The 23351-nt window shown below is 43.6% G+C and overlaps 4 protein-coding genes across 8 annotated transcripts; 2 read left to right on the top strand and 2 right to left on the bottom strand.

Annotated features, from left to right (window-relative positions):
* Positions 1 to 64: 64 nt before the first annotated feature.
* Positions 65 to 5936, bottom strand: LOC129851176 (WD repeat-containing protein 82-like). Its single transcript, XM_055917537.1, has 9 exons — positions 5570 to 5936; positions 5023 to 5120; positions 4546 to 4612; positions 4294 to 4393; positions 1333 to 1449; positions 1059 to 1214; positions 827 to 896; positions 474 to 616; positions 65 to 397 (listed from the first exon to the last, which is right to left on the bottom strand). Exons 1-9 carry the CDS (start codon positions 5728 to 5730, stop codon positions 368 to 370), a joined length of 942 nt encoding a protein of 313 aa, XP_055773512.1. The 5' UTR covers positions 5731 to 5936; the 3' UTR covers positions 65 to 367.
* Positions 5937 to 6042: 106 nt separating this feature from the next.
* On the top strand, positions 6043 to 15220 carry LOC129851173 (glycerate kinase-like). Of its 2 annotated transcripts, XM_055917532.1 has the most exons (7): positions 6044 to 6177; positions 7469 to 7568; positions 7834 to 8212; positions 8303 to 8454; positions 8605 to 8780; positions 8907 to 13899; positions 14197 to 15220. In XM_055917532.1, the coding sequence occupies exons 1-6, from the start codon at positions 6172 to 6174 to the stop codon at positions 9801 to 9803; spliced, it is 1710 nt and encodes a 569-aa protein (XP_055773507.1). In that variant the 5' UTR covers positions 6044 to 6171; the 3' UTR covers positions 9804 to 13899; positions 14197 to 15220. The 2 variants fall into 2 exon arrangements, with proteins under 2 accessions (XP_055773508.1, XP_055773507.1); XM_055917533.1 differs by lacking the exon at positions 7469 to 7568 and having other exon boundaries at positions 6043 to 6177.
* A 329-nt stretch (positions 15221 to 15549) lies between these two features.
* LOC129851178 (T-cell leukemia translocation-altered gene protein homolog) lies at positions 15550 to 17253 on the bottom strand. The gene is made up of 3 exons (XM_055917539.1): positions 16657 to 17253; positions 16457 to 16511; positions 15550 to 16307 (listed from the first exon to the last, which is right to left on the bottom strand). The coding sequence occupies exons 1-3, from the start codon at positions 16865 to 16867 to the stop codon at positions 16265 to 16267; spliced, it is 309 nt and encodes a 102-aa protein (XP_055773514.1). The 5' UTR covers positions 16868 to 17253; the 3' UTR covers positions 15550 to 16264.
* Positions 17254 to 17377: 124 nt separating this feature from the next.
* On the top strand, positions 17378 to 23094 carry LOC129851172 (vacuolar fusion protein MON1 homolog B-like). Of its 4 annotated transcripts, none has more exons than XM_055917528.1 (6): positions 17378 to 17480; positions 18844 to 18947; positions 19109 to 19735; positions 19875 to 20667; positions 21551 to 21698; positions 22069 to 23094. In XM_055917528.1, exons 1-6 carry the CDS (start codon positions 17443 to 17445, stop codon positions 22288 to 22290), a joined length of 1932 nt encoding a protein of 643 aa, XP_055773503.1. In that variant the 5' UTR covers positions 17378 to 17442; the 3' UTR covers positions 22291 to 23094. The 4 variants fall into 4 exon arrangements, with proteins under 4 accessions (XP_055773503.1, XP_055773504.1, XP_055773505.1 ...); XM_055917529.1 differs by having other exon boundaries at positions 17427 to 17554; XM_055917530.1 differs by lacking the exon at positions 17378 to 17480 and adding an exon at positions 17609 to 18341.
* The last annotated feature ends 257 nt before the right edge of the window (positions 23095 to 23351 follow it).

Raw genomic sequence — 23351 nt, 5'->3', positions numbered from 1 at the left:
TCACTGACTGGGTGTAGGTAAACAACCTCTGATTAGGAAGACACACATAGAAGTCCAACACCTGTTAGAAAAAGAAAACATTTAATGTTACAAGTATAAAAAGAACACAAAAATCTGACAATTTATATTCCTGAAGTTCTACATATTTACAATCAACTTGAATTGGCAACACACACACACACACACACACACACACACACACACACACACACACACACACACACACACACACACACACACACACACACACACACACACACACACACACACACACACACACACACACACAGCTGGATGTGCTGACGCCTGCTGGTTTTAAATGGGATCTCACGTTGCCTGTGGCTTCCATAGCATCTCGCTCTCTCAATCAATCATCAATAGTGGGGAGCCAGAATGCCTGCAGAGGACAAAACAGATTTACTGAGCATTCTACTGTATGTGAGATTGTGTGTTTTCAACATAACTAATCTTACCATGTTTGAACAGGCACTAGAACAAGTCATGAATTTGGGGTTGAACTGAAGGCAGGTGACGGGACCCGTGTGTTTCCCATCCAGAACAGCCACCTTCATTCCACTCTCTGCATTCCACATGTGGATCTTCCCATCCTCAGAGCCTGAGAGACAACCACCATCAGACCACGGAAAATCAAGAGGAAGCTTAACTACTGTTTTAGTGTGTGTAATGTTTCCAGGTTAGGTTAAATTATCAGTTTCAAATAATTACTACCAAATTGTTCTATGGTAGAATAAGAAGACAATTGGAACTTTCATGTCTTACTTTACAGAACATAGAGCCTGTTACCTCACGTTCCTTGTGGACTTACCGATCATAATAAACTGAGAGTCAGGAGTGAAGGAGGCCTCCAGCGTTACAGCTTTACTATTGTTGTAGCCCTGTAGGATAGAGGAGAGTGTCTATAAGTATAGGCCTATCATTTACTTCTTGAGCAACTTGCTCTTGTTGTGAAATGTATGTCAGTTCAAGAGTCTTTGCATTAAGTATCTAACAGTGTCCGTCTAGGTTTTAAGTGTTCGCATGAATGCGTATTATCTCACCCCAAAGGAATGCATCACAGCGCCCTTGAAGGCATCGAGGAGGCGGAGAGCACCCCCATTGGTTGAGACAAGGATGAGCTTCCCATCATTGCTAAACTTGAGTCCTGTCCACTCACAGGTACGGTCATACTGTAGCTTGAAGGTAGCAAAAGGACCCTATAGAGAAGCCAACAAGAACAGTTACTCTGAAGACAACCATCTACCACTGACCTGCATTCACAGCTCTCAATACACATACAACTATAAAACAGAAAGCCCTGAAAATTACTGTTACCTTGTCAAAGGATCGCAGGTCGTACAATTTGACCATCTCGGAGTTCACACCAGCAGCAAAAATCAGACCCTCAGGATCAAAGGAGCAAACTGGCTTCCCCTGGAGGTGCATCAGGCCCTGGTAGTGACAGAGACAGTCACAGGAAATACATTTAATCCAGTGCAACAGTCCATCTAGAACAGGGATGCAAACTGGCAAGGGTCCAAAAATGACTTATTTTGTGCATATAATTTGAATATTTTCAGGGAATAACAAGTACATATTTGAACAATCTCAATACTCTGTAAACATGTTTATGGTGGGCTGGCATTACTTAAATGATTACAGGGGTCGAATGTAATCCACAGAAGTGTATTGTGCCACATCACAACGTGTTGCTGTACTCATGAGCGGCATGATTTTCAAAGTCTGAAGCAGGCCTTTGGGCCCATTTGTGCATGGCTGCAGCTCACTGCGTTTTGGTTATCTGGATCTCCATTTGCCTTTTGTTTAACGTTAACGCAACTACCCTAATTATAGATTGTGTCATTCCTTTATCGATCAAATATTTTGTTTACTAGGCCTCCTTGGTACAGCTGCTTTGTTCTCTTTGCATTCGCAGTTGTCGGAATTCTAACCCAAACTGCTATATAGTATTTGTTTGTATGCATGAATAACAAGGCTACTACTTTCCGCATTTAGGTTGCATTATTTTGGTAAGACAACGGTGTGTACGGCTGCATTCATATAGGGTAATTCACCTATTACAAACTGCCCATCTATCTTGTAGGGAAAGGGGGGTACCTAGTAGAGGTTGGCCGATTAATTAGGGCCGATTTCAAGTTTTCATAACAAATCGGTAGTCGCCATTTTTGGACACCGATTACATTGCACTCCACGAGGAAACTGCGTGGCAGGCTGACCACCTGTTATGCGAGTGCAGCAATGAGCCAAGGTAAGTTGCTAGCTAGCATTAAACTTACCTAATAAAAAACTATCAATCTTAACGTAATCACTAGTTAACTACACATGGTTGATGTTAACTAGCTTGTCATGCGTTGCATATAATCAAAAATCATAATCGGTCAACCTCTAGTACCTAGTCAGTTGTCCAACTGAACGTATTCAACTGAAGTGTGTCTTCCGCATTTAACCCAACCCCTCTGAATCAGAGAGGTGCGGGGGGCTGCCTTAATCGACATTGGCGCCCAGGGAACAGTGGGTTAACTGCCTTGCATTTTTACCTTGTCAGCTCAGGGATTAGATCCACCAGCCTTCCGGTTACTGGCCCAACCACTAGGCTACCTGCCGCCCCATTAGCCTATATTATTACCAAAACGGCCTTGTTTTAGTGTGTAGGGTGCTGTCCATTGTGCTGATACAGCGCAGCATAGTAGACTACAGATTTCGCACCGACCTGTCACTTCAAAGCACTCAATGGTCAGAGTCTCGCCATTTGAACTGTGTTTATTGTAGTATAGCGTGATAGAAGCAGAATTCAATAAATTTCCAATGCAAGAAGCCCCAAAAATTGTGCCCCTCACTCATTTCAACCGCCCCCTTTATCACTATATCCTTGCGCCAGGGCTGGAGAAGCAGCTGAGTAGACTAATGTCTGGTTAGGGGGATGCAGCTGGCTGCTCACAGCTGTCACACATGATATTACTGGATGCAGCACTCATTCTGACATATATCTGACATCACGCTCTGAGATTCTATTTGTAGGATGCGTAAGGATTCATTCTGTGTTCAGTCATTCATTTCGATATGAGAAACATACCCCATTATTATCTGTAAATAGCCCACCCAACTACCTCATCCCCATGTTATTTCAGATTTTTTTTGCTCCTTTGCACCCCATAATCTCTACTTGCACATTCATCTTCTGCACATCTATCACTCCAGTGTTTAATTGCTAAATTGTAATTATTTCACCACTATGGGTTATTTATTGCCTTACCTCCCTAATCTTACTACATTTGCACACACTGTATATAGACTTTTCTATTGTGTTATTGACTGTATGTTTGTTTATTCCATGTGTAACTCCGTCGTTTGTGTCGCACTGCTTTGCTCTATCTTGTCCAGTTCTCAATTGTAAATAAGAACTTGTTCTCAACTGGCCTACCTGGTTAAATAAAAGTGAAATAATTTTAAAAAATGGCGGGTGGTAATGTTCACTTGCCAGCTTAAATACTAACGTATCTAGCTAACGTTAATAACTGTGTGTGTAATAATTTGCCCTATTGAAACATACATGCAACTATAATTTGCTTCTTATCAACAATAACCTCAGCATCATTTCGAACACAAACTCGAGTGGCATTCCAAATTTTCCAGCCGGGAACAAAGTTTGTAGCGTGGAGTGCGTGATGACACAGCCGACAGAGAAGGTAACGTTAATGAATCTCAATTGCATACTCCTCGCGTTCTCTCTCCTCAAAGTCCATTGGATGAGATATCCAGAGGTCCCACCCCTCTAACCTTCTTCAAAGGTTTTGAGAAGGAGGCGAGGAGAGGACATGAGGAGTATGCAATTGAGATTCTCCCAGGGAGAAGATTTGTTTGCGCCTCTTTTATAGCTCAATGGGTGATATATGCACTTTCTTTAACGGATCTACAATATTCCCATGGATAACCTATTGAGATTAAAAAGGTGAATATCACATAAAGTGGCAAGTTTACATCCCTGATCTAGAGTCAATTGATCTGCAATGTCAAGGAGTGGTCAAGGTAGACTCTGCGATATGACGTAGAAAGTAAACATCTTTGAAGCGCAAGGCTCAACTTCTCTGCTGTTTTGGTCCCATGGCTACCACACTGTAAAAGAGTGAAGTGAACTCATGCACATGTGCAGATACTGTGTGTGACTGTGAAAGCAAAGTTGTGCATCTCGTCCATCGCAATATCTGCAGTCCCGCTTCATGACAATGTCATTTTGCTGTGTCAACCTCTAAGACCTAGTGAGTAAAGGGAACCCACCTGGCAGTTCGGAGACCGCAGGTCCCATAGCCGGATTGTCTTGTCTAAAGATCCTGAGATAAACGTGTCATCCACAGGGGACATGGAGAGAGCCGTCACTCTGAAACATTCATGTTAAAAGGTATAGAAACATCTACCTTGAGAGAAACACTTGATGTCTGTTAAAAAAAAACATTACTCAACTGAATACAGTACAGTAATGTAGCCTAAACTACCCCTCAGATAATTGGGTTTCTCGGTCTCAATCCTCACCTTTTGTTGTGACCGGGGAAGTACCGGATGTACTTGTTGTCATGGAGGGAGAGGTACCGAATAGTGTCTGCAATTATCATAAAAGCATGGGGTTAGGGGCCGAAGACAGCATAGCATTCCCATTCATCACCAAAGACAACTAGAGAGCAAGTAGAGCTTCCGATCCTGGAGGCGATGGGCACTGGGCAGGTCGGATGAGTAGACACCACCCTAGGCAAGGCAGTGGCTTGTACAGTTAGCTCCTTTATCGGGCAGAATCACGGACCCTCAAACTGTACAAACAACTACCTCAGACCAGGGTGAGCATGGCCGCCCCAGGCTGAGATTAACGTGGTCAGGCTGTCAGGAAATCCCCATGAACAATCTTCTATATACATACAATATTACACTCCTGAAATGTGCCAGGCAAGAGTTACATGGACAACTGCTTATTGACAGGTATAGGCCTACTGATCACAAATCGCCTCACTAACATACCATCAATTTTGTTGGAGCTGTAGACCACGGTGTTGGCTGCATGTGTGTACCTGATCAGATCCACTCCATACTTCTTACTGTAGAGGGTCCGCTTGGGTCTGGACCAGCACAGGATGAGAGGATTTTTTTTTAAGGAACCGTGTTAGATTGCTGGCACAGAAACTTCTAGCAAAGCCAACTGCCTCTGAAATCCCAATAACAATCATAATAAGGGCGGTTAAAGCAGCCACATATAGTGCTAACCTCGACTAGCACGTACAATTGTTAAATATTGTTATGTATTTTACCTCCACAATATACAAACTACACGCTTGTGGGAAATAAGATTAAATACAATTGATAATTTTGTTACCAAGCTAACAACCCAGACCTGCATCCGCTCAAACTCTCGATCGTGTCTTAAGTCGAGCCCGAGGATTTTGCATACCGCAGTAGGCCTCACTAGTACTAACGGAGCAGATCCTAGTTACAGCACAGGGGTCGGCCTACCCTAACATGCAGTTCGGAAAAAAACTGTCGATTAATATTAATTCAATGCATGTCTTACTTTCCCTCTTGGCAATCGTATAAAACCAGGGAGTCATCGTCGCTGCTAGAAATAATGGTTTCGCCGTTTGAGCTGAAATCAAAACAGTTGATTTTGTCAGAATTTTCTCGGAAAACCTTTGCAACCCTGAAGCTCCGCAGCACATTGTCCGTAAGCTTCATGATGGGCTCTTTGAGGGGGCGCAGACCCTCGTTTTCTACTTGAATCTATTATCTGATCATCTATTTGTGTGGTTTTTAAATATGAGCTTAACTATTTTGAAGAAAAAAATATATAGAACTGTGTGTTTCAAAAACTGTAAAGAAAGCCCTTCTGGTACACTTGTTACACGAGTCATGTAAAAGCACCGCCTTCCATAAGTCGGCTACCCGCAAGTTCCACAGACACGCGTATTAACTCTCGCGATATACAACAACTATCGCGGTACAGTCAATTCATGTTTTGCACACAACCATAAGAGCACAGACTATAAACAAGGAAGACGCAATCATAACGCTTTTGGATATAGACAAAAATGGAGCAGAGACATTCTCACATTTACAACTTATCAGTCATACAATAATACGTGCTCTGACTGCCAAGACAGAATAACCGAAGTAGCAATGCAGGTGAGTTTGAAGTCATTGGGTTATGTAAATCGACCCCTAGCCCTGGGGTGTATTCATTACCCCGATTGCAAAACGATTTGCAACAGAAACCGCTTACACTAAACTAGTTATGTTTTGTTAAACACAAGTTGTAGTTCAGCAGTCTTCCTCTTAAAACAAATGTGTCTAAAAGAAGTTATGGAAACCCGGGGACTTCACTCTCCACTTTAGAACAATGGAAGCATTTAAGACAAAACGCTTTGCAACTGAATACACCCATGGGCAAAATCCACATATCCAATCAGAGGGCAGAGTGGGGTATTCCCATAATACCCATCCAATCGTGTAGCTCCGAGAACATGGTTTAAATGGCTACCTAGAAATGTTTTGTTTTTTAGTGGTGGTAGTTGTCATTCAGAGACATTTGCCTCCTCATCACATTACCAGCTTGCAGGTGATAACCTAGCCAACGACAGGTGATGAGCACATGGAAAACAAATTGTGTACTGTGCTTCCCATCTTGACGTTAGTGACGTACAAGTAATAGCCAAAATAAATGAAGCACTTGAGTAACTGAGGGATACAAAGTATATTGAAAGCAGGTGCTTCCACACAGGTGTGGTTTCCATTAGTTAATTAAGCAATTAACATCCCATGCTTAGGGTCATGTATAAAAATTAAAAAAAAGTCCAGTTTCCCATCATGGTGGTCTCAAAATAAACAATCGGGTTTAAAGGATGTATGTATGTATGTATGTATGTATGTATGTATGTATGTATGTATGTATGTATGTATGTCAAGTCACCAGATCTCAACCCAATTGAACAATTATGGGAGATTTTGGAGCGGTGCTAAGACAGCGTTTTCCAACCTCAACAAAACACTAAATGATGGAATTTCTCATGGAAGAATGATGCCGCATCCCTCCAAAGAGTTCCAGACATTTGTAGAATCTGCCAAGGCGCATTGAAGCTGTTCTGGCGGCTTGTGGTGGCCCAACGCCCTATTAGGAAATGTTATGTTGGTGTTTCCTTTGTTTCCTTTATTTTGGCAGTTCGCTGTATGTGAGTGAGGTTTGAATATTCAGCACTCATCCACCCTGCCACAAGGTGGATCTGTTCTCATTCCAGTCAATATTTTTAATACCTAGTCGCTCATATTGAATACTGCTGTGTTTTGACCCTGGGTAGTAGCTGATTGTACATCTAAAAAGACAAACACGCAGACTGCTCACTTTTCCTGCCCTTTGGTCAAGCTTGAGTCAATCATTACACAGAGTGTACACATTTAACTTGAGTTGAGCTCTGTCCAGATTTTGCCACACTGCCTTAGTGCTGATCCCGACTCTGCAATACACAGCTCTCACACGGAGCACAGAGGAAATCCAGAGGTTCACCATACCCGGTGTACAGGTAGGCAACCTCTGTAGGATTCAGTCACAATGACTTGTCAACTAAATGCAGAGACTATGGGGTTATCTGACGTGTTGGGTGGGCATCTCAAGGCAAGTGACAAAGTTGACCTACTAGTTGACCTTCTATCTGGATTATTTTGGGTGTCCTCCTTTTGGTAAATAACCAGTAAAATCAGAACAGCAGAAAGAAACAGCAGTCATAATTTACAGTACATCCTGTGATCCAGAAACATGTTTTTTGCCTTTTCTCTCCTGTCCGCTAGGTGCTCCCTGCAAGGACAGCCTGATGGCTTGTGTTGTGTCCCTGTATCGGCCTTTATCTTTACTGGCCCCTGTGGGGGTGAGGCGAGCCATAGTTTGCAGAATGTCACTGGACATGCGAGCACGGGAGGTGTTTGCTACGGCTATCGAAGCTGTGCAACCAGACATTGTGGTGCGGCGGAGTCTGGAGCGTACAGGAGACACCCTCCTAGTGAATGGACGCAGCTTCACGCTAAAAAACAACCTTCACCTGGTAGGCTTTGGCAAAGCTGTGCTGGGCATGGCTGCCGAGGCAGAGAGGATTGTGGGGGACCACTTGGTGAGAGGAGTGATCAGTGTGCCACACGGCATTCAGGAGACAATACGGCAGCATGGGAAAGAGTAAGCAACTCACACTAGAACCAGATTGTTTGTGGGTGGGATGGGTTTGGTTGGTAAATTAATTCTTAATCTGTTTTAATTCCACCTCAGCCAGATGTTGTTGAAGGATGGAAGTCACATCACAGTGATGGAGGGAGCTAAACACAACCTGCCAGATGCTGATGCCCAGAGGGCAGCCGAATGTATCAAGGAGCTGGTCAGCACACTAACAGAGAATGACATGTTGCTTGTACTCATCTCAGGTAAACTGATACTAAACTACTAAATCATGTAACTATGTCACACAAACTAGTCATTACTCAATTTGAATCACTGAAGCTACAGGTTGTCCATAAATATGTACATGCCTATTGTGTGTGTGTGTGTGTGTGTGTGTGTGTGTGTGTGTGTAGGAGGAGGGTCTGCACTCTTGCCTGCACCAGTCCCACCAATCTCTCTTCAAGAGAAACAGGATGTTACACGCAGACTGGCTGGTGCTGGTGCCACCATTCAGGAGCTTAACTCTGTACGCCGTGCCCTGTCGATTTTGAAAGGAGGAGGACTTGCACACTGCGCTCACCCTGCTCAGGTAAGAGCACAACTGTACTAGCTCATTATAGAGCTTTTACCCAAAGACCTGAACTTCTTGCACATTAGCTTTACATTCTGGTCGTATTTGGTCAAATAAAATGTTCCTGTTAACATTTTATAACAGGTGGTGGCCCTGGTTCTGTCTGATGTAATTGGAGATCCCCTGGACTTGATAGCCAGTGGCCCCACAGTGTGGACTGAGGTGTGGCCTGAGGAGATTTGGTCGGTCCTTGAACGTTATGGGCTGTCCTCCTCTCTCCCTGTCTCAGTGAAAGAGGTGCTTGGACGCTCAGCTCCCCGATGGGAGGAGTCTGGAGAGCAGTCAGACAGGGCGGCACATGTTCTCAATACTGTGATTGGCTCCAATAGCATTGCTCTGGAATGCGCAGGGAGACGTGCGCGGGAGCTCGGATTCCGTCCAGTTGTGCTGTCGCCAGGGGTGTGCGGGGACGTACAGTCTGTCTCCCGCCTTTATGGTCTACTTGCTCGCTTTGCCTGTTCCCGTGATGAGCCCCCTCCTGAGTTGCCTGCTGAGATTCTGAAGCTGGGGCCCGAGACAGGCGTGGAAAGCTGGGACTTGTGCCGTGCCATGCAGGTGCTTGGTGAGGGGCGTGGGGAGGGCTGGGGAGCCACCTGTCTGCTGGCTGGGGGAGAGCCCACTGTGCAGTTGACAGGCAAGGGGCGTGGTGGGCGGAACCAGGAGCTGGCCCTGAGAGTAGGGCTTGAGCTGGGAGGCATGGAGCTCCCTCCGAAGGGTCCCCTGTTCCTGAGTGGTGGGACCGATGGTCAGGACGGGCCAACTGAGGCAGCAGGGGCAGTCACAGACGCGGGGCTTGGCAAAGAAGCACGAGCACAGGGGCTCGACCCTGAAGGCTTCCTCGTCAACAATGATTCCTTCACCTTCTTTTCACGCCTGTCTGGTGGGCAGCGGCTGCTCCTACCAGGGTTAACGGGTACCAATGTGATGGATGTGCACATGCTGCTCATCCCACCAATCCCCATAGTCGTGTCTGGTCGTTGATGAAGACAAGGGCATGAAAGCTGTCAATTACACATTTCAGTATGAATCCACACAGAGCAGACTGAGTATATTCAGAGAGCAGCTTTTCAAAGCTGCCCATGCCCATGATATTCTTTCCATCAAGCACTTTTGGAGATCCATGTTTAATTTAAAAAGCAGCAGTCAGTTATGTCTATGATAAGAATAAATACAGTAAATAGTTTACTTTTGTGTTATTTGTGAAGAGATTGTTTCTGTACAGAGCAGTTAGTCCAGCGGATAACCAAATATACCCAAGACTGTTCCACTTTATGATACAAGTATCAGACATAGTACACTAATACTAGATACCTTAATAAGGAAAATTGGAAGATTGGATGCAGTTTAATAAAATGGCTGCCATTCTGATTTCCTATTAGAAGAAAATAGGGTGAAGTCATTCCAAATAATATCTAAATTACTTTGTAATGTTATCTACCCACTAAATAAACCCCACAAAGAACATAGACAATAACATACGCTTAAGACCTTCAAGGGGGTCATATTGAGGTCATTTTGACCATAGTCCAATTACCACGGGAAAACATTTTGGACTTGTTGATAGAGCCAAGAAATTCCACAGCTGGGGCATATCTAAATTATTCTTGGCTATAGTGCCATTACAGATTTGGTCCATTACCCCCCTGGCTGCCATTTCCCATATGACCACTAACCAGCTGCATGGGGCCATATTGGACAGGATTCACTTGGACATGTCGCCATAAAAATGTTGGTAGTTTAACAGCCCAATGATGGTTCAAAATGTTTGAGGGGTCTGGGAAAACACAAAATGGCTCACAAACACCATATATACTTATCCTTTAAACTTGTGGTGAAAACATGTGCCAAATGAATTTTTCCATGACTAGTTCCAATAGTTTTACATGTAAACACTCTAGAAAGTAATTTGGGTGTTCCCTGAAGTCTACTGATTGCAATGATAATGTTTTGTCAATTTTAAAAATAAAAAAAAGACAGGAAACCTGCCCTGTACACATCACTTTAGGTAAAACTACATAGGAATGCATTATGTCCAGCAGAGACAGGTAACCCATTATGAGACCTTTCAGTTTTTACACGGTGTAAAAGTCTAAACAAAGATGTCTAGCTATAGTGCCATTGCAGATTTAACCTATTATACTCAGTGGTGAATTTTGTTGACCAAATTTGACACTCATTGATCTCCATACAAAAATGCCTTACTTGGCGAGAAAAAAAAAAAGAAAACACCTGCTGGAGAAGACAGATTTTGGGTCCAGTTATCCCTCTCACTTTGGATGTACCTCTCTAATACTACAGAGATGACTTTAATCAACCAAGTTGATTTTCACCTGTTGACTCTTTCTCAATGCCACACACTTGTCACTAATTATCAGGACTGCCCTGATAGGATTTAAATACAAACTGAAGGTATGAATGAGCTTGTCAAGCCGTTACTCAGTTTCTTTCCAGTTGTGTGTTAAAAGTACATCTCCTATTTCCATGTATCTTTTAGTTACGTAATACTTTTCCTTATTTGATACACTGCTCAAAAAAATAAAGGGAACACTAAAATAACACATCCTAGATCTGGATGAATGAAATATTCTTATTAAATACTTTTTTCTTTACATAGTTGAATGTGCTGACAACAAAATCACACAAAAATTATCAATGGAAATCAAATGTATCAACCCATGGAGGTCTGGATTTGGAGTCACACTCAAAATTAAACAGGCTGATCCAACTTTGATGTAATGTCCTTAAAACAAGTCAAAATGAGGCTCAGTAGTGTGTGTTTTCTCCACGTGCCTGTATGACCTCCCTACAACGCCTGGGAATGCTCCTGATGAGGTGGCGGATGGTCTCCTGAGGGATCTCCTCCCAGACCTGGACTAAAGCATCCGCCAACTCCTGGACAGTTTGTGGTGCAACGTGGCGTTGGTGGATGGAGCGAGACATGATGTCCCAGATGTGCTAAATTGGATTCAGGTCTGGGGAACGGGCATGCCAGTCCATAGCATCAATGCCTTCCTCTTGCAGGAACTGCTGACACTCCAGCCACATGAGGTCTAGCATTGTCTTGCATTAGGAGGAACCCAGGGCAAACCGCACAAGCATATGGTCTCACAAGGGGTCTGAGGATCTCATCTCGGTACCTAATGGCAGTCAGGCTACCTCTGGCGAGCACAGAGGTAGCGGCCCCCCCAAAGAAATGCCACCCCACACAATGACTGACCAACCGCCAAACCGGTCATGCTGGAGGATGTTGCAGGCAGCAGAACGTTCTCCACGGCGTCTCCAGACTCTGTCACGTCTGTCACATGTGCTCAGTGTGAACCTGCTTTCATCTGTGAAGAGCACAGGGCGCCAGTGGCGAATTTGCCAATCTTGGTGTTCTCTGGCAAATGCTAAACGTCCTGCACGGTGTTGGGCTGTAAGCACAACCCCCACCTGTGGATGTCGGGCCCTCATACCACCCTCATGGAGTCTGTTTCTGACCATTTGAGCAGACACATGCACATTTGTGGCCTGCTGGAGGTCATTTTGCAGAGCTCTGGCAGTGCTCCTCCTGCTCCTCCTTGCACAAAGGTGGAAGTAGCGGTCCTGCTGCTGGGTTGTTGCCCTCCTACGGCCTCCTCCACGTCTCCTGATGTACTGGCCTGTCTCCTGGTAGCGCCTCCATGCTCTGGACACTACGCTGACAGACACAGCAAACCTTCTTGCCACAGCTCACATTGATGTGCCATCCTGGATGAGCTGCACTACCTGAGCCACTTGTGTGGGTTGTAGACTCCGTCTCATGCTACCACTAGAGTGAAAGCACCGCCAGCATTCAAAAGTGACCAAAACATCAGCCAGGAAGCATAGGAACTGAGAAGTGGTCTGCGGTCACCACCTGCAGAACCACTTCTTTATTGGGGGTGTCTTGCTAATTGCCTATAATTTCCACCTGTTGTCTATTCCATTTGCACAACAGCATGTGAAATTTATTGTCAATCAGTGTTGCTTCCTAAGTGGACAGTTTGATTTCACAGAAGTGTGATTGACTTGGAGTTACATTGTGTTGTTTAAGTTTTCCCTTTATTTTTTTGAGCAGTATATATTGGTTTAATATAATCATCCTCATCACCTTTACCTTTTTACATTATGCAACTTGCTTATGTCTCTCCTTTTTTTCAGAACCACACACAAATCCAACTTTACCATGTCTAACCACAAGTCCATAATAAATATGTGAACTTTGGCTCTGTCTCCTTGCTCTCTGACCAGAGCAGAGTAAATCTAGATGGTTGTACAGTCATCTCAAATAAAACTGAAGGTCCTTGGCGTTACTCTGGACCCTGATATCGCCTTCGATGAACGTGTCAAAAATATTTCAGGAGCAGCCTTTTCTCATCTTCTTAACATTGCAAAAATCAGAAACTTCTTGTCTAAATTTGATGCAGAAAAGCTCATCCATGCATTTGTCACTTCAAGATTAGACTACTGCAATGCTCGACTCTCCGGCTACCCGGATAAGGAACTAAATAAACTTCAGTTAGTGCTAAATACAGCTGCTGTAATCTTGACTACAACCCCAAAATGTGATCAGTGCTAGCCTCCCTGCACTGGCTTCCTGTTAAGGCTAGGGCTGACATCAAGGTTTTACTGCTATCCTACAAAGCATTACATAGACTTGCTTGTTTGTACCTATGTCGCCATTTTGGTTCTCCATTACATACTGTACCTACATGTACGCTACGGTCACAAGACGCAGGCCTCATTGTTCCTAGAATTTCTAAGAAAACAGCTGGAGGCATCACTTTCTCCTATATTGCTTCATTTTTATAGAATGGTCTGCCGATCCATGTGAGAGATGCAGACTCCGTCTCAACCTTTAAGGAGTGACGACTCATCTCTTCAGTAGGTTCTACGATGAAGTGTACTCCGGCCCAGGGGTGCGAAGGCGAACGACAAGGCACTGGAGTGACAAACCACACTTGCTGTCTCTGCCTAGCCGGCTCCCCTATCTCCACTGGGATTCTCTGCCTCTAACCCTATTACGAGGGCTGAGTCACTGGCTTGCTTGCACTCTTCCTGTCCTTGAGTTTGTGCGGTAGGTTGATCTTCGTGGGCTATACTCAGCCTTGTCTCAGGGTAGTAAGTTAGTGGCCTGTTGATATCCCATTTGTGGGAGATGTGCTTTGCCAAAGTGGGTGGGGTTATGTCCTGCCTGGTTTCCCCTGTCCGGGGGTAACGTTGGACGGGGCCACAGTGTCCCCCGACCCCTCTTCAGTCTCCTGTATCCATGCTGCAATAGTTTATATGCTGGGGGGCTAGGGTCAGTCTGCTGTCCTGTGTGATCTTAGATATGCTCCCTCTAATTCTCCCATCCCTCTCTTTCCCCTCCCAGAGGACCTGAGCCCTAGGGACATGCCTCAGGACTACATGGCCTGACTACTCCTGTCTGACCCTGCTAGTCTTCTATCAACGTTTGATCATCTTGAAGAACGATCTGGCCTTAATGGCCATGTACTCTTATAATCTCCACCCCGCACAGCCAGAAGAGGACTGGCCATCCTCCAGAGCCAGGTTCCTCTCTTGGTTTCTTCCTAGATTCCTGCCTTTCTAGGATGTTTTTCTAGCCACTGTGCCTCTACATCTGCATTGCTTGCTCTCTAGGGTTTTAGGCTTGGTTTCTGTATAAGCACTTTACGATAACTGCTGTTGTAAAAAGGGCTGTATAAATACATTTAATTATACCCCTGGTGACATCTATCCAACTAGTTCCCTATCTTGGATTTCTTAGCCTATTTTTCAGCAGCCATATTGGAAATGACGCCAGGGTTGTGTAATTGACCAAATCTGCGATGGCACTACAAACAAAAATACTTATTTAGACATGCCGTAGCAATGTGTGAAATTTGGTGGCTCTATAATTTTTTCACATAGCTGCTGGACTATGGTCAAAGTGACCTCAATATGACCCCTATTAAGGTCTTAAGAGTACTTTATGATCAGATGTATTGTCTATATCTTTGGGGTAATATAGTGGGTAGATAAATTAGTTATTTTGATATTGTTTGGAATGATTTTACTTTATTTTCTTCTAACAGGTACAAGGTTGACTGATAGGCTCCCTGAACTGCAAAACACTTTAAAATGTTCCTTAAAGTATCTAGCATTAGTGTACCAAGTTTGATAATTGTTCCATTTTATGATACAAGTATGTCACCTATCTGCTGGACTAAGTTGTGTGCTAGACATCATTTTAGACAATGAAGAAAAAAAACCATTAGGAAATTAGAATTTTAAACAATTCTTTGTACCAATCAACTGCACAAGACCATAACATAAAATGTACAATCAATGTGCCTACTCCATTGGACTGCTACAGGTACCAACCTGTACCTGAGACAATAAAAAGCATTATTGGCCTTCACTGTTTAATATTTTCACAGCAATCAGAAGACAGGGCTGCGTTCAGTACAAAAAAAAAAAACATACTCCAACATTCAATCAAATGGAAACGGTGCTGTTCTAAATGGCCAGTTAAAAAACGGGGAGGGGTTGGGTTGTGGAAGGCTGTCAGCATGGCCGCTTACCTTTAAATACGTCACTCACTTTCTTCAAGCATCAACACGTCACACCCACGAAACAGAGCAAACCTACCGCAACATCTGTTCAAGAACGTTTTGGGGAAACGTGTCATTTAGAACAAACAGATAAACAATGTAGCAAATGTTCAATCAAACTGAACGCACCCCAGTCTTAACTGTTTTATATTTTCATAACAATCAAAAGACAGTCATTGAGGGCTCAGGCTGTCAAGAATAAGAAATATGAATTTGAGGAAAGGTGCTGTTTGATGTAAGACCTCTATCTCTGACCACTCTCTCTACAGTAGCCTTGCTCCAGCGCAATCTTCATGGATTACTATGTAGCCTTGCTCCAGCAAAAATAAAAACAGAAACCATCTCTCTGAACAGCTCCTTACTCATACAATGTTATGAACATAACTGCAGTCACACCAACCCACAACCCTCACAGCATACAGTTGTTGAGTCTCTCCAGATTCTGTCTACAGATTAGAATAACATTTCATGTAAATCTAGAACAATCAGTGGATATGTAGCCAGATGGATATTTGAATGTCTCACCAATAAAAGGAGGTACAATTGTACATGAGCCAGAGGAGCTAAATTTAAAAAGACATGAGATTTAAAAAGATATGGCATATGAGAGAATATCTTAGCATATTACATGGTGTTTGTGTGGAAGCAAACAGCATAACCGTTATATCATCATGACAACCAACAAGGAGAAACTTCTTCAGCTCAAACGAAGCATCCACAGGCCCACCTCATCAATGAACTCCAGTCCGTTTGAAAAGGCACAACATTAGCAAGTCTGTGTCTACTCAGCAACCCTGTCTGACAAGACAGAGAGCAAATTGTATGTAGTCCAACATGTCCTGTCTGTCACTCACGATGTGTCTTGAGGTTGTCTCCTGCCGCATTCTCCCTGGCAGATAGAAAACATGATCACAACCATTCACTGATATGAGACAAGGAAAGGTTCACACCTATAAACGAGACTGTATAGTGACTGGGGAGAATAACAGTCAGTATTTGGGGGTACCTGGAGGGAAACATGGATGCTTGGACACCTACCATCCGCTCCTGTGAGGTGCAGTGTCAGGTGTGCCCCCATTCTTTCCACCAGTACCTAAACGTTAGACAGCAATACAAGTTAGCTAGGTAGCACTTCATAGCAGCATGCCTTTCATACATAGCTAACTAACGTTATAGAACTAAATTTGATGATGGTGGCAATTATTCGAATATGAATAACTAGCTAGTTTAGCACTCACCTTGTCGGTAATACATATCGTTCACAGTGTTTCCGTAAAATTTCCAAGCGAAATGGATGGCAATGAGACTGACAACGAGCCAACTAAACAATATCTTGAATATTGACACTCTCATATCATTAGCCAGCCAGTCGTCAACAAATTCGGAAAGAAACGAAACAAACCCGTCCACAATGCGGGATAAAAATTCGAAATCCCAGGGCTCTTCCATTTTATAAAACAACACCCAAAATGTATGCTTTCTCAAAAAACATTTTATCCAGACCAGCTAGCTAACGTTAGTTAATATGACCAAGGCCGAGCAACTGTCTAAACCACTGATGTGTACTATAACTAGCTATATGAACAGGGGCTAAACTCGTAACAGCTAGCCAACGGGTGATGCGCTGACTGTTTCAAATCACCCCATTCGTCAAACAGATTGAGGAGGAAACTTTCAGTCACAGATGCAATACTATTTGCTTTACTGTTATGAAATACTTTTCATTTCAAATAACCGTACTATTATAATGAGATAACCAGTATCTCATATAGCTAGCTCTTGGTACAGGTAGCTACCTTTTGGGGGGGAATAGAATCCTCCGTGCAAAATCTGAAAGTATATTTTTTGGTCTAGTTTTAGGGAATCGTGTCTGTACATGGCTGCGCATTGACGGCAACCAGCACGAATCGTAAACAAAAAACAAACAAAACAAAAAAGCGCACTGGAACGTACCCTGTCTGTGGGAGAGGAAGTTTCTCCCCTCATTGGTTTATTACTTGCTCCATCTAAATTACCATTGGACAATGAATCCCGTCACCATTGGGATTATGGATGTGCTGTTGTGAGTGGAAAAACAACTTGTTTACGAGTTAGTTATACCTTTCCCCCGATGATTTAACAACGGAATATCCAAACGTAAAATTTGTTTGTTACATTATTTCAAGTTGTGTTAGTATTGTAGCTACATTGATAAAGTTAGGTATTTGCTAAAGCTACTATAGTTAACTAGCTGGCTGCTTTATTGTGTTCGGCAAACTGGGGGGGTTGGGAAGTACAGTAATTTACTGGAATGTATTTAGCTGGATGTTACGTAGTGAGGGTAGCTTTAGCCTGCCTTAACATCTAAATCATCTAGCTAGTTAGGTACTTAATTTAGTTTTATTTAACTAGCTAGCTAGGTAACGTTAACTCATTAGCCCAAAATTGTTTTGCCTGCTAATCGTATTAATCCAGTTAGCTAGATAAAGGCATTTTAATTTAGAGCTAATGTTAGTTGCGATGTTTTCTGGTCTGTATAGCGATGCATATTGGCTTCAGCTGTTTTAGGAAATTAATTTAGCTAGATAAATTAGTTGAAGTTCAAAGCGTAGTAAATAAAGCTAATGTTTCCAGTAACAAACAGCTAACGTTACTTAAAAATGTTCCTACTACAGGGGCTTTAATCTGATCAAGATCCAGTCAGTGAGTGTTTGTTACCAAAACTAAACACACACTGCGTGTACAACAAATTAGGAACACCTGCACTTACCATGACATAGACTGACCAACGCTGTGTCACCTGTTAAATCCACTTCAAACAGAGTACACGAAGGGAAGGACACAGGTTAAATAAGGATTTTTAAGGCTTGAGGCATGGATTGTGTATATGTGCCATTCAGAGGGTGAATTGGCAAGACAAAATATTTAAGTGCATTTGAACCAGGTATGTTAGTAGGTGCCAGGTGCACTGTTTGAGTGTGTCAAGAACTGCAACGCTGCTGGGTTTTTCACACACACAACAGTTTCCTGTGTGTATCAAGAATGGTCCACCACCCGAAGGACATCCAGCCTACTTTACACAACTGTGGGAAGCATTGGAGTCAACATGTGCCAGCATCCCTGTGGAACGCTTTTGACACCTTGTAGAGTCCATGCCCTGACTAATTTAGGCTGTTCTGAGGGCAAATGGGGTGCGCAACTCAATATTAGGAAGGTATTCCTAATTTTTTGTTCACTCTGTATGTCCTCTGACACTCTCCATAATGACCCATTTTAGGCTTGTCGTCTATCTAGGGCATTAGCTACTTGCATTACCAGTTTGTGGCTAGCTGCGTAGCTCGGTCGCTAGTGGTGTGCTGTTGTATGATGTCTGTTACTGTTAGTTAACTGAATATCAAATGAATGACTAGTATGCCAATGAATGATTCCTTTTCTGTGATTTACAGTGTTTGTGATGTCAACATGGAGAGAGATGACAATCAAGAAAAGGGAGAGATGGAGGAGATAAAGAGTTGTGAGAATCCATCCTCTGACTGCACACTGTCAACTGGTAATGAAATGCCTTTCTAATAGCATGTGATATCTAATCTATAATGAAAGTTAGCTAATCTTTAATGACATCCAGCTGATCTTGACATATCTCCACTCAGTAAGTAGGGGGATCAGCAGTGTTTGTGATTATTTTACTGAGTTCATTTGTCTGATTTTCAGGTTCTGCTGATCTCACTCCTGCTCTGCCCTCTGAAAATCACACAGTTCCTGAGCCTGCTGGGCCAGTGGGAGGAGACAACAACACCAATGTGACTTTAGAGGAGCCTAAGAATCCACCTCCATCAGATACTATGGGTGAGGAGGGGACCCAGGAACTAGAACCGGCCCCTGACCAGGAACTAGAACCGGCCCCTGACCAGGAACTAGAACCGGCCCCTGACCAGGTAAAAGACGAAGAGACTGATGAGTGCAATAAGACAGAATATCAGAACAGTTCAGGTGGTCAACCAGAGACTGTGCCAGAAGAGGCTTCATCTTCAGCTGAAAATGTGCAGTACGACTCAGGGGAGTTTGTGGTCACTATGTTGGCCAGAGGTAAACTGGAGGAACAAGGTATGGGAGTGAAGGCTGGCGCCCCAGAGGCCCCCCCATCCCACCGTGATGAAGATGTGATGGCTGAGAGCTGGAGGCAGCACAGGAAGCATGTGTTTGTCCTGAGTGAGGCAGGGAAACCAATCTACTCCCGCTACGGCAGTGAAGAGGCCCTGTCGTCCACCATGGGAGTCATGATGGCACTGGTGTCCTTTGTCCAGAGTAGTGACAACATGATCCGCTCTGTCTACTCAGGTGAGACTTTCTAGAATTTCCTTACATTCTTGACTATGACAATAAGGTACTGTAGGTGTTTTTCCATCATACTTTGCTCCTTCTGTACAGCTTTACAGCATGCTGTTTCCCTGTGTCTCTAACTCTACTCTTCCCTCAGACGGGCACATGGTGGTGTTCATGCAGAAGGGTCCTTTGGTGCTGGTGTCTGTGTCAAGCAGCCGTCAGTCAGAGCAGCAGCTGCGTGCTGAGCTGCTGTACGTCTACTACCAGATCATCAGCATGCTCACTCAGGCCAGCATCACACGCATCTTCCAACACAAGAAGAACTATGACCTGCGGCGACTGCTGGCCGGCTCCGAGAAGATCCTGGATGGCCTCCTCAACCTGGTGGACTCGGACCCCAGCTTCCTGCTGGCAGCGGTGCACTGCCTGCCCCTGACATCCTCTCTCAGGGACTCCCTCAGCCAGATTCTACAGAAGGCCATCACCCCAAACCTGGTATTCTCTATCCTCATTGCCAAGAACCAGCTGCTCACGATTGTCCAGGAGAAGACGGTGATTGAGGACACCAGGCTGGAGCCTACTGACGTCCACCTGCTGCTCAACCTCATTGGGGCCTCCTCTGCCTTCCAGGCTGGAGAGATCTGGACTCCCATCTGCCTGCCTCTCTTTAACCCTGACTGTTACTTCTATGCCTACATCTCCTACCTGGACCCCCCAGAATGCACTGTGTGTCTGCTGCTGCTCTCCACAGATAAGGAGGCCTTTTATGCGGTGGCAGAGTGTAAGAGGAGGATAGAGGTGGCCATGCTGGCTCAGAGCTCCCTGAGGCTCATTGCCAAGGCCCACTCCTACAGCGTGAGCCAGGTGGGTGTCTCAGACCTCAGGCACTTCATGTACAAGCCCTTTGATGTCCCAGACAACCACAAGCAGCTCACCCAGTTCACCAGGTAGGTGGTATGTTTTGATTGTGCCTGTGTAACCTTCACCCAGTGAATGATTATGAATGATTCACATCTGTCTTTGTCATTTTACTACTTTCTTGCATGTTTTAACTAAATAGTGGTTCTGCATTTCTGTGTTAATGTGCAGAAAGATGAACCTACAAACATAATTACTAAAAGTAATGTCAAAGGGGAGATGTGTAGCACAGGAGGCTGCTGAGGGGAGGAGGGCTCATGATAATGGCTGGAACAAAGCGAATGGAATGGCATCTAACCCATGGAAACCATGTTCTAAGTATTTGATGCCATTCCACTGACTACACTTCAGCCATTACCAGGAGCCCGTCCTCCCCAATGAAGGTGCCACCAACCTCCTGTGGTGTATAGTATATCAAAATATGTGCCTCAGCAGGTCGGATCACATGCAGCCTCCAGTAGGCCTATTGCTTATGATTGCCATATTAACATTACAGAATCATATACATTGAAAGTGTATGACATCCATGATGATACTGATAAGATTGTGTCACTCACTGTAAGCGAAGCATGACTTCAATTATTTCCTATTTATCTTGATTGCCATCTTTGGGTTTCTTATTAGACAAGCCGTACCAGTGAGAACCAACTTGCAAAATCTAATAAAACAGGGAAAATAAATACTCACCATGCAATGCTGTGTCTTGCAAACTGAGTTATTGAAAGGCTAACAGTCTGACTTACGTTAGAGCAGCATGATCAAAGTGGGAGAAGCAAACATGTTTTATTTTTCGAAACACACTGTTCTATAGCTATTTCTTTCTGATGTATACAATTGGCCGATATTGCACTGCATAATGTCTAAGGTCTTGCCCTGTCCTTGTTTATACTTTTGATGTGCTGTTGATTTCAGCCCAGAGATGGAGGCTCCCTACAGCACGGAGGAGGAAAGGATGCGGCTGCTGGACCTGTATCGTTACATGCACGGTCGCATCCACAGCTCCTCCCGGCCCCTCAAGCTCATCTACCACGTGGCAGAGAGGGAAACCCTGCTGGCCTGGGTATGTCACTCCCACAGGGAATACACGTAGTGTTACTATGGGCAGGTCTATTGACTGAAGCCTGTTTTAGTCTGGAGGCTAGGGTCTCACAAACTTGCATTCTGTTCCAGAGTTTACATTGCGTTATTTGAGCTATGTTGGATTGTTGCTAGCGTTCATGTTGCATACTTTTCGGCTCAATGGAACACAACAGTAATTTCAAGGAATTTGAAACTTATATATTTAAGGTTTAGTTTATTGTCATGATGTAGAACATTGGTAACTAAGAGCTGAATTGCAGTATACAGTCCATACCTAAATGAATAGACAATAATAGTTTAAATGGACCTGCTAAGTAAACTAATTGCATACTCTGTCCATTTCTCTATAGGTCACAAGTAAATTTGAGTTGTACACTTGCTTCAGCCCCTTGGTGACTAAGGCCCGTGCCATTAACGCAATAACCAAGCTTCTACGTTGGATCAAGAAGGAGGAGGACCGTCTCTTTATTCGATACCCACCCAAGTATTCAACCACCCCCAACCCCAGCAAAAGCTCCCGCAAGTCTGACCAGCAGGATTCCACAGATAATGGCTTTGCGTCTCTACTATAGAGCTGGCTAGCCCTGGCTATTCCTCTCTGTCAACATAGTTTATACACTGGTTCTACTAGAAGAGGTGTTTGGCACTGACCACATCTTACATCTTTATGGACTTCATTGAACTTTGACCACTGGACTATTGAAGGATGACTTGCCTTCTTGAAACTGACTCGTATTATTTCTGTACCTTTATAAGAAAGCATGTTCAGTGTTAGTGCTTTTAGGTTACAACTTGGTCAGGAAAACTGTAAGGAGAAAGCAAACATTTTAAAATTGGCTAGTGGTGGAACTTTCAATAATATCGAATTGTTTTTATATTGTTTTATTCTATTGTGACAAAGGTGAGAACTCTTCTCGAAGGCATAATATCTGACTCATTACATACAACTATTGCAATTCAAGCTTTTGTGGTCGTTGACACTGTAGCACATTACAAAAATGAAAGGAAGGACTACCTAGAACTACTCCTAAATTTCTTTTCAACTGCCTTGCCATCATACTTATTGCTAGAAACCTTAATGTTGACCGGATGACAAATAGGAAATTAATATAAAAAAGTTTGGTTATTGGTGGGATGAACAGAAAATGTAAATGTATCAAAGTCTTATTTTGAAATCACATCCTCTAGACAACTGGAATTGGAAGGATTACCACTCTTGTATGTGTCTGGATAGTCCATGACATGACCTCTACATGTTCATTGTTCTCAGTTGATACAATTGTTTGACTGGCATGTTGTCTTTGCAATTTAGATTAAATAGTGTCGGTGTTCATACTTTAATTATGCTCTGGTAATAAACATTCAGTTACATTTTCTATCCTTAAAAATATTTTTACATCTGTGAGCCACATTTTCCCCCCACACTTTAATATTTGAGGATTACCAGAGTAAAGTACTTGATGGCTAAATGCTTTGTCTGGCCCACTGAGATCCTAGATTAGAGTTCCAATTTGTGGAGTTCTTTATTTAAAGACACTTGCTGCAAATTCTCCCGGCAGATCCCAGGATCAACTATGATGGAATGATGTGTTATTTCATGAGTGGTGGTGGTTCAGTCTTACCTGATTTGACT

Source organism: Salvelinus fontinalis, chromosome 3 (assembly GCF_029448725.1).
Source record: "Salvelinus fontinalis isolate EN_2023a chromosome 3, ASM2944872v1, whole genome shotgun sequence".
NCBI lineage: Eukaryota > Metazoa > Chordata > Actinopteri > Salmoniformes > Salmonidae > Salvelinus > Salvelinus fontinalis.
This window is presented reverse-complemented; position numbering and strand designations above follow the sequence as displayed.